At 30.8% G+C, this 11,846-nt stretch overlaps 1 protein-coding gene and 1 long non-coding RNA gene across 2 annotated transcripts in view; both read left to right on the forward strand.

Annotated features, from left to right (window-relative positions):
• Positions 1–1,142: 1,142 nt before the first annotated feature.
• The window catches only part of LOC113364263, a 53,825-nt gene continuing 43,121 nt past the window's right edge, over positions 1,143–11,846 (forward strand). The window contains exon 1 of the mRNA XM_026606750.1: positions 1,143–1,303. Coding sequence (XP_026462535.1) covers positions 1,168–1,303 — 136 coding nt within the window. The 5' untranslated portion in view covers positions 1,143–1,167. The remainder of the gene's footprint in view (positions 1,304–11,846) is intronic.
• On the forward strand, positions 4,306–4,751 carry LOC113364264. The gene is made up of 3 exons (XR_003366036.1): positions 4,306–4,372; positions 4,536–4,630; positions 4,701–4,751. It is a non-coding gene; the product is annotated as an uncharacterized LOC113364264 (long non-coding RNA).

Below are 11,846 nucleotides of genomic sequence, written 5' to 3' on the forward strand. Positions count from 1 at the left end.
AATTGGCATTAGAGTTATTTATTTTCTTTATGTTTTTAATGTCAAACAATGACATGTTGTTTTTCGCAATTTTTTCGTTTATTTCTAAGTATTACTATAGTTTTATAATTCATCACATCTTAAAAATTTCCTTCAACAAGCTTCAAAAAGATTTATCAAAACCGAATAACCGTGTAGGAGGAGTTTGAATTCATACATCCGTACAGAAGATTTTTTATGATATATATTTTGTATGATATATATAAATATATTTTATATATATATATTTATATGAATACTAGAATGCTATAAATTGGCATTAGACTTATTTATTTTCTTTATGTTTTCAATGTCAAACAATGACATGTTGATTTTGTGCAATTTTTTTTCGTTTATTTCTATAATATTACTATAGTTGTATAAATAATCATATCTTAAAAATTTCCTTTAACAAGCTCCGAAAAGATTTATCAAAATGCGAATAATCGTGTAGGAGGACTTTGAATTCATACATCCGTACAGAAGAATTTCAATACGATATATATATATATATATATATATATATATATATAAATATAAATATATATATATAATGCTATAAATTGGCATTAGAGTTCTTTTGTAAAAATATAAAATTAATATAAAATTATGAATATAACTGTAATTTTGTGCATATATAAGGGTGCTAGGGGTTTGTTGTAACAGTTTTTTTTCAACAAATTAATTTATCATGAGATCCATCGATTATATTTCTACAAAATAAAGATGAATAGCTATTTCTCTACCGAATATAATTCCACAAGTGTTGTTCATTATTTCACAATTAATAATTTTCTAGAAAAAATGACGGACCTGCACACTTCTGTCTACTGCGTCGGCCTGCGGGACTATTACAATATTATGCAGGACGGTTTGCATGTCCAATCGAGAAAAAAAAATATTGAAAAACGCCTGTTACTACTTACCCCTGTTACAATAAGCCCCTAGATTCCGTATACATTTTTATAAATGAAAATTAATATTTTATTAATTCATTACTTATTCCCTTATAACCCTCAGTGTTCGTGTCCTTCGCGCTTATACAATTTTTCTAACTTAAAAACCAAGTGATACAATTATACAACAAACTTTTTTCAAAAAAATTTAGTGCTTTATATAATTAATAAAAAATAAAATTGATGTAAAATAATGATATTGACGATGGAAATCGATACTGGTCAAGATATCTGTTCAGATCACCAGGTTGAACATTTAAGGAACAATTTGGTCGACCAGGACATCAACAATGGTTGTGGAAGTGAAGAAAATGGTTTAGGAAATGAAGGTGAGTAGAATGGATAGTTTTTTTTTGACACCAGCGCTCTCACTAATTGAGAATTTATGCAGGCAAATTTGAATACAATTTTATCAGCTACTAGTTTATGGTTGAGCATTTTTTTCTTAACTCCAAAATTGTCTCGTCTAATTGAATTTAATTTATGCTGGTACCAGGGATCAACACTGCCCAATATAAAACATGTATATCTATTTTCCAGAACACGTCGAAGCCATCCTAGAACGTGATATATCACGCCTAGAACAAGATATAACAAACTTAGAATACGGAATTCTGAATCATACGACACCAACCCAAAGTGATATTACAAATCTAGAACAAACTCAAGAACCAAATCAACAATTAGCCATATGCGACAGTGATATAACACATTCCGAAATAGATATAAATAAATTAGACCTAGACGATATAACAAGTGATATAAATAAATTAGAAAGCAATGCTGCACATTCCCAAAGTGTTCAAGATGATGATAGTAGTTTAGATGTAACTTCTAGTATGATAGATCATGATATAACAAGTGGATTAGACTATAATGGACATGGTTTGATTGAGCAAGTTGATATAACAAGTTCTAATGCCGATATAACAACATTAGATCGTGATAGAACACCTGGTGCTGATGATTTGGATGTTGCAATGTGTGCTTCAAGTACTATTATATCTTCAATACAAAATGCATCAAGTTTAGGACCAGATATAACATGTTCTAATGGTGATATAACTAATTGTGAAGGAGATAGTCAAGATATGGTTACTGAAAGCCACTTGGATCATAAACCAGGTGATTTGATTATTTTATGATATCATTGTGATAAAACAAATGAGATATGGCACTATTAACCCTTTGTACTCGGATGCCGCCGCTCCGGAGTCAAAATACATATAAGTTCCGGAATTCGCGAGTGGAAAGGATTAAATAGTGATATAACGCATGATAATGATAACTTTATATCTATTTTTTATCACTTTTAGGTCAACCTGCAGTTTGTGAACCTGATGTATCAACATGCCCTTCTACTAGTGGTGTCAACAATAATAATTGCGACGAAGTAGATAGCATTTTTAGTGCAAATTTAAATTTGACAAATATTTCAGAGCAGGATTTATTCAAAGAACGAATTTATAGAAGTTTGTGCGTCAGCAAATCCGTTAACGACATGGGAGTGCTTTACAGGAAAGGAGAATTTGAAGGTATTTCTTAGATCCTTAAAAATTAGTAATTAATTTCATTTCCTTAAAAATTATTTATTATTATTCTTATAATAATATTATTATTATTGATTAGCCCAAGGATCCATGCTGCCACCAGTGCCCTCATTTTCGTCGCCTCAAAATGGCGTCCAATGTCAAAATGGCGCCAGGAGAAAGACCCCACCTGCAAAGGAAAGTGGTTCTATAAAAAAGAGTAAACAAAAATTAACCAACTTGGTTGCCAACGACATCGATGGCGAATTTGCCGAATTGGCAACAGATGAGACACCAAATAATTCCTCGCCAGTGACGTACCCGCCTTTATGGACAGGGGTGGACGCGAGTTCGGATAATTCACCTATGTCAACGCCGGTAAGAATTGTAGACAGACCTATTGGGTAAGAAACTTGTTTCTCAATTTACATATTTATGGTTTGTTTTGACAGGTAAATAATTCGAGTGCTCCTCCTCTGCCGCCAAAATCGAGGAACCATAGGCCTTTACAAAGGGTTCCTAATGCAAAAAGTGCTGTGGTGCCTCCTAAAGTTGAAAGGGGCCGAAAACCGCACGCCACTGGTGTCAATGCTGGAAACATGACTCATAATGATCATGTTAAGGTGAGTAATAAGTAAATATATAAATTTTGCTATCATGTTCTTACTTAATTATATCTTTTCTCCAGGAATCCTTCAACTTCGACATAATAGACACAGACGAGCAGTTCTTTCAAACCTTAGGAGGCACATCTGGCGACGTCTACAAAGAATATATGTCCAACTACCAAATATCAGACGACATCATCAATTTCAACATGTCAACTGAAAATGACAATGCAATCCTGGCCAATAAAAACACCACCAAACCTCAATTGAAGAACAAGAAAATACCAGTAGCCAAAAAAGCGGACCAGGATGAAAATTTGGATCTCAACAATCTTCCTCCAGGTTGTTCTAAGGATTTGGTTAGATCAGTTGAGGAGGTGCAAATGAGGCCTCATAGGCCTTTGCAGAGGCAGACATCTGGTAGAAGACATGCCAAGACTAGTTCTTTGATTTTGTTGTCTGATGGCCAGAATTTGGATGCGAGCGAAATATTGGAGATGCTGCAGGCGAATATTAATTCGCCGGGGATTAAAAATGTTGGGCATAAGAATATTTGTAAGATGCATTCTTGGGACGAGACCAGGGATGGAGGAGAATGCAGAAGTAACATGGTAAGAAAAAAGGATGCTGATGATATATTTTTTATTTTTTTAAATCAATATTGGCCAAGAACTTTTTTTTTAGTAAAAATACATAACTACAAACTTGTTTAGGAATCTAGCATTTTTTAAATAGAGGTACTTTATCATTTTAGACCAATATTTAGTCTGGATTTTCAAGTTACAGAAAATATAGTAAATAAATGTATATAATGTTAAAATAATTTATAAATAAAATAAGTGTATTTTAAAATTTGTTGAAAGTATACTGAGTTGCTGTAGGATAGGGTCTTGTATTGTTACACAATGTTTGATTTTATATATAGAGTCTTTTTCTATTTTAGCCTTCAACAAGTAGAAGTCTAAGACAACATTCAAAGTCTTTAACAAGACATTCATCAAGGAACAATCATCGTGAACAAAACTTGGTCCAAGAGGATCTATTGAACCCTATTTGCCCACCAACTCCAACACATCATGCAAGAAGGCCAAAACAAAATAGGCCTGAAATTGGTAAATAATAGTAATAATAATAGTAATAATATTTATGCATATATATCTATTAATTTATTCATATTTTTAGGTCCTTATCCATTGGAACCAGAACAAGTACCAAGTCCTGAAATTCGTGTTGCTGATATCAGGCCTTTGAACCACACTAGGTACAGTTTTCTTTTACGATTTTAGAGTATTTTGAATTGCTCTAGGGCTTTATGATGTTAGACAAAGTTGTAGATGATTTTATGCTACGCAAACTTATCAAATATTTTGTTTAAATTAAGCTCATAGTTTAAAAATTACAAGAGATATCATAAATAATTGCAGGTATAACATTCGACAAATGGAATTGAGGACGTCAGAAATCAGGACTGATACAGATTGTCCTGATGGAACTACTGATGTTACTTCTTCAAATAATGGTAATAATATAAATAAATAATTTTTTATATATATATATATATATATATATATTTATTTTTAATTTTCTAGATGATTCTTCAACAGTTCTCCCAGACTTCTCAATGATTCCTCAACTCAGACACCTTTCATCTACAAAGATTACCATCAATACCAGAAAGAAGCAGCAGAAATGTTGTTGTCAATAACCAGGAGATAAATAATGAAGAACCATTGCCACCAAGTATAAAATTAATATACTTTTCTTTATAAATAAATAACTACCAATAAGCATGGTTAGCAAATTTTTATTAGCAACATATTACAATTGTTACAGTAATATTAATAATGCAAACTTGTGTATGTGGTATTTTGTCTTCGAGTAAATAATTGAGAATATCAATTTATTTACTTTAGTGAAAAGTGCACATAATTTACTAAAATCTTTTTATTACACATAATAATTGTAATTTTTAATAATTTATGGATTTAGTTTATCAATAATTATTTATTTACTACTTTTAGCTTGGGAAGCAAGAATGGACAGTCATGGAAGAGTTTTCTATATAGATCATGCTTCAAGGACAACCTCTTGGCAAAGACCTCAAGTTTCAGGAAACTCTTCATCATCTTCCATGTCTGCCATGGCTGGTGTTAATGATTTACCTGACAGACACAGACAACAGCTGGACAGAAGGTAATTTACATATATATATAATATAATATAAAATATAAAATTGATATATTTCTTGTTTTTTTAGATATCAAAGTATCAGAAGAACAATTGCTCAAGCGAGACATGCTAGTCCATCACAACAAATACCTCCAAATTGTTCAGGAAACATAGAGAATCAGCAGCAAATTTCTAGTCAACAAAATCAGCATTCCAATCCACAACAACAGCAGACAGCACCATTGCCAGCTTTGACTTTGCTTATAAGACCTGATTTTTACTCGTTGTTGCACACAAATCAGGTAAAGATTTTAAAGAATAACAGGTTGTTGTAGCTTGTTATAATATTAGACACATTGATAGATTAGATAATTTAATTTTGCATAAATTGGCCTAATGTTTTATTAAAATCAGACTAATAGTTTGAGTTACAATGAATTTAATGCATAAAATCCTATGTTATAGTAGGTATTGTATTCTTTTTGAACTATAAGTAGTACAATAGGCTAACATATTTATTTTCCCCAGGATGCCTTAGCCTTATACAACCGCAACCCAGCCTTAAAACACATGGTATCCAGAATCCGCAGAGATGCATCATCCATCAACCAACTTGTGCCACCAAATTTAAACCAGTCACCAAACCACCACCAGTTAGTATCAAATCCTCAATTTTCCCCACAATTTTCCATGAACCACCAACCGAACGGCCAAGGTCAGTTTCATCAAATGGCGTCATCGTCGTTAGCCAATCAGCAGCAGTCTTTACTTGGCAACCATTTGGTTCAAAATGCTGCTAAATACTGCCTAAGTTTCACCAGGTATCAACATAATAAGGATTTGGTGGCTTTGGTGAACGCTTTTGCAGATAGGGCCAGGGATTTGCCACCTGGATGGGAGAGCAAGAGGGATGGAAATGGAAAAGTGAGTAGAAGTAATGATTGACCCATTTGTAACATAATTTTTTATTAATATTAATAAATATATCTGAGAATGAAAGAGTTTTTAAATTTATTTTATATAACATAAGTGTTTTTATTAATTTGATTCTTTAATTTATTTCTAGGAGTTTTTCATTGATCACACAAACAGAAGAACAACTTTTATGGATCCCAGGATACCTTTGGAAAGTCCTATAAGGAATCGTCAGGGAAGGCAGGATAATGAAAATGTAATTATATAAGATATATATATATATATATATATATATATATATATATATATAATTTATATATAAATTAATTTAAATATTTTCTTATTTTAGGCACCTGTTGTACCTCCAAGACCTCCAAGTTCTCCTAGACTTAATGCTCAACATATTGAAATTCCTATTGCTTATAATGATAAGGTAAATATATAAATGAATATATAAATATTTATATATATTTATATATATATATATATATATATATACATATATATATATATAATAAAATATTTACGTTACTTATATGTAACATATATGTAACAAGTTTGTTTTATTGTTATTACTTATCTGTGACTGTTTTTTACAATTTTTCAGGTAGTAGCTTTTCTAAGGCAACCCAATATTTTAGAAATTTTAAGGGAACGACATTCGGCAGTAGCTACCAGTAGGACTTTGAGGGAAAAAATTAATTGTGTTCGAGTCGAAGGGACTTCAGCACTGGAAAGGCTGGGACATGATTTGCAGTTGACAATATTATTAAGGTAAGTTTATATTTTATATATATATATATATATTACAAATGTATTCTGAGTGGATAATAGATATTAATTTAAAATATGACAAACAACCACTCTTTTTGCACTAATTTATTAAATAATATTTTCACAAACGTTTCGAGACTAGGTTTGTCTCATCATCAGTGTGTTATAATTAAAAATTTTTTAAAATATGGAAATCTAAATTAGCATGTTGTGTTTTCATTACACGTCGTTCACTGCACGTTGTTCTTTTAATCACTGTCTTCGGTATTCGTATTCTCTCCTACTTGAAAACCACTTGAAATTGTAAAGTCACTCAATCAGATAGGAAAAAAAGGATTAGGGTCCAGTTGAAAAATAGATGTCGTTAGGAGAAAAAATATTCTATGATGAGATGGTTTGTTTATAAGATTTGTTATACATTGTTATAATTAAAAGTGTATGTTACTCTATATATAAGCTACAAAGTATAAATGAGATTCAGGTATGTATCATGTAATATATTGGTATCTGTCCGTAAATTACTGTGTTACTTGTATGGGCTATTAACATCGATTCTGCAATACTTCTTTTAAATAAATCTTGTTCATAATATAAAATGTGTGGATTATTGAAATCGAAACTATGGCTGTTAGAGATAGCGTGGTCTACAAGTGTAGACTTGATTAGAATTGAGTAGAATTGAGTGACTTTACAATTTCAAGTGGTTTTCAAGTAGGAGAGAATACGAATACCGAAGACAGTGATATTAAAAGAACAACGTGCAGTGAACGACGTGTAATGAAAAACACAACATGCTAATTTAGATTTCCATATTTTAAAAAATTTTTTAATTATAACACACTGATGATGAGACAAACCTAGTCTCGAAACGTTTGTGAAAATTTATTTAATAAATTAGTGCAAAAAGAGTGTTGTTTGTTCATATTTTCAAATTAATATATATATATATATATATGTTATAGTTTTGTAACATGCTCTTTGTGCTTCATGCAAATTCATGTATAACTTTTGCAAGTTTAATATAAAATATTTAAAAGTCACAATATATATTGCTTTATTTTTCAAAAGTCACAATATATATTACTTTATTAATTTTTTGAAGAATTTTTGTTTTTTAAACCTGGTTAAAGACTGAAGTGTTAAACCAAAAAAGGTTTAACACTTCAGTCTTTATGATAATTAGTTGCTTTCGTTAGATATTAAATATCTCAAATATTTGTGAAAAGTCATATCAATTTTAGCATTTATTATTATAGTAGATTTATTGAAGTATAACATATTAAAAGAATAGCGTTTACTTTACTATTTTAATTTAACTATGCTATTTATGTAAAATGAGGTGTTTTGTAAGAAAATTGTTATTTTTTCTTACTTTTGTGGAGAAATATATCTGTTTTAGTATTGGCTGACATAGTAGGCATATTGGACAAATATTATTTTTTTAACTTTCTACAACGTCCAGAAATTATAAGTTAGGGTCTTCTTGAAGAAATTTGGCATTATCTCAAAATTTTGTGAGAAAACATAAATTTTAGTATTTCTCATCATACTAGACTTAAAGTATAATAACATACTCAAAATACTACATTCTAAAACCATGGCAATAATTTACTATTTGAAATTACTCCTCTAATTTATCAATTTGTATTTATTATTTTTTTACTTTTATCGTATTTGCAAATATATCAAATTTTTCAAAATTGATGAGAATATCAGTTTTAGTATTTGTTTAAGTTATATTTGAGAATTTACATTTAAATACAACATACGCGAATAACAGTATTATAGAGTCAATAACATCATGGCAATTTTTACAACCAGTGGCGGATCCAGGGGGGGTCACGGGGGTCATGACCCCCCCCTGAGTCTGTTTTAGGGACTTAGATAAAAGCTAATTCAAAACAAATTACTTCATAATGATTTTATTTATGTATTTTGTTACCAAACACATTTTATAACTTGAATATTTAACTGATTGTAGACGAATGACGGAGTCAAAAACCCTAAAATTTAAGGATTTTTTAATCGTATTGCGAATATAAGTTTTATTTCAGTTTAGGAACAAAATTTCATTCAAAAATAAAAAAATTAAACTCATTGTGAGTGGTCCTTATGCAGAACTTTCAGTAATCCTAACATCTGTAAATAGACAACTTAATCAATATATAAACTAGTGGGGTGTATGGCATCGTGCCTTAAGGCAAATTGCTGGAACTTCCCGTACCTTAACAAATTTTCGAGAAATACTAAATGTTTTCAAATAGATTTTATAAATATTGTAACAATGTCTGATATTTATAAGAATTATATAAACTGAATTGCAAAGTTAAAACTATTTATTTGAAGTATATAAGTTTTAAACTTTAGTCAGAATCATACTAAAATCTGAATTATTTTCGATATACAAAAAAAAGTTTTGAAAAAAAATTAAGCCAATTTTTTTTCAAAATCAATTATTTTGCCAAAACAGCAAAGTTCTTTGAAATCATTCAAATCGGCGGCGCTCAGTTCTCTTAAAAACTGCCATTTTTTTGCACATTTAGCTCAGTATCTTCGAAATTGCTGGATCTGCTTTTGCCAAAAACTAATCACCTCATCTCACAATCATTACAAACTCAATGTTTTTTAGATTATTCAAATCGGATACTCCGTTCTCTCAAAAACTCGATTTGTATTTTCTGCACTCTTTACTCGTATCTCCGTAACTGCTAGACCTGTCTTTGCGAAAAACTAATCAGCACATCTCCCTATCAATAAGAATCGAATGTTTTTTAAACCATGAAAACGTGGACGAAAAATTGCGGACATGCAAAACACACACACATCAATTTTTCTGAGGTATGCTAAAGTGTTCAGAAACCATCAAAACGTCGAGAAATGCAAAAAAAATCTTTTAGATTTTCGGCCCATTACTATAACTACCCTACGGGAAGTTATTAATGACTGATTTAGAGAAGTATAACTAATCGCTGTAAACCATTTCGAAGTGGGAAACTATTACTGGGAAATTTTTTTTTTTCAACTATAGTAGTTATTTTTAACTTCCCGAAGGAGAAGTTTATGTTTTCATCAAAAAATCCGATTCGCTAATTTTATGTTTTTCTTGACGTTTTCAAGCCATTCTGAATCGAATGAGACCAATTTTGGAAAAAGTATGTGTGTGTGTGTGTGAAAGATTTTTTGCCGAAAATCGGCGTTTTCTCAAAAACGGCTGGACCGATTTCAAAAATTTCAAAGCCATTTGATGTATCGCGATGAGGACTAGCGTCTATCAATTTTGCGCGACAATCAGCCGAGTCGTTTCTTTGTAAATAGCAGAAAAGTGAAAAAAATCTCGTCCACGTTTTAGAGCCCGCAGTTCTGAATCGATTTTGAAAATTCAAAAACCGTTCGAAAGATATTGATTGGGAATCGTGCTGATGAGTTGTTGGTAGAGATCGGCCTGGACGTTTTCTTGTAATAAAGTGTTGAAAAAATTTTTGACAGTAGATACCATAGTCTTCTAGATCATACAAAAATATACGGCCACACGACAACTCATTTAGCTTTAAAAATTCGTCAAAGTTTGCAAAAATTAGTATCGTTTTTTTAGCACTTGTCAAAATTAGACCTTTCATCGACGATTGCTCAAAAACGTCTGGACCGATTTCAGAAATTTAAAACCATTTGATGTGTCTAAATGAGGACTAACGCTTGTCAGTTTGTGCGACAATTGGCCGAGCCGTTTCTTTGAAATTTGGAAAAAAGATTTAAACTTTTCGTCTACATTTAAGCACAAACTACGATTTTAATAAATTAAAACTGTTTGAAAGATATTAGTAGGGAATGAAACTGATTAGTTTTAGGTGAAAATCTACCGAGCCCTTTGCTTGTATTTCGTCGTTGAAAAAAATATTTGAGCCGATTTTTATGAAACTTTTTTTGATGATATATATCATGATCTTATACAACTTATTGAAATATTACGGCCTTACGACAAGTAGTTTAATTTTGAAAATTCATCAAAGTTTGAGAAAATGAGTAGTTTTTTTGACGTTTGTTAAAATTAAAAGTAGACGATTTACTTGGTTTATCGATAGAGTACTTGGTCTTAATGAACATGCTAAACCATTAAAATCCTACGGCAACTGGTTCAATTGCCTTTAGAAAATACTCCGAGTTAACGTCTTCGTTTTCAATTATGTGTGATATTGTAAATCCACTGGAAATACCTTGAATCCCTCATAAATTAATTTATTTTTTAGTGATTAAGGCGATTATTAACACATTTCGGGAAGTTTATGTAACTTGCCTAAAAGCAAAATACCAATACAAACTAGTTAAGAAATTGTTTGATTATTACACATTGATGGAAAACGAACACATACAAACTACGAAGCCGAATACATACACATGGTGAATTTTTTAAAAGCGCGGCCAAATAATCCAAACTTTAATTATCATAAGTAAAACCACTTGTCGCAGGCCTCATTATAGTTTAGTACGTTCATTTAGAGCAGAAAATCTATCGCCATGCAAAGTTTCACTTAAATCGCCAAAAAATGACAATCTATTATGAAAAAGAAACGACTTGACCGATCTTCGACAGAAACCATTTATTTCCAAATGATATCCAATCGAATAAAAACGGTTAAGAATTTTTGACAAAAACATGGACGATAATTTTGCACTTTTCTGCCAATAGTAAAGAAACGGATCGACCAATTGTCTCAAAAAACTAATCAACGCAAGCGCTTATCCAGTTTCATTTTATAGTTTTTAAATTTTAACATCGTTTAGACGAGAAAACATCGAGGAAAGATCGAATTTGACTCACGTCAAAGACGCAGATTGTTTTTTTAAAAGTACACATATATAAGGTAAGGCTAAGTAAATTT

Source organism: Ctenocephalides felis, unplaced genomic scaffold (genome assembly GCF_003426905.1).
Source record: "Ctenocephalides felis isolate EL2017-DRISC unplaced genomic scaffold, ASM342690v1 CF-g0.4_SCAFFOLD_00845, whole genome shotgun sequence".
Classification (NCBI taxonomy): Eukaryota; Metazoa; Arthropoda; class Insecta; order Siphonaptera; family Pulicidae; genus Ctenocephalides; species Ctenocephalides felis.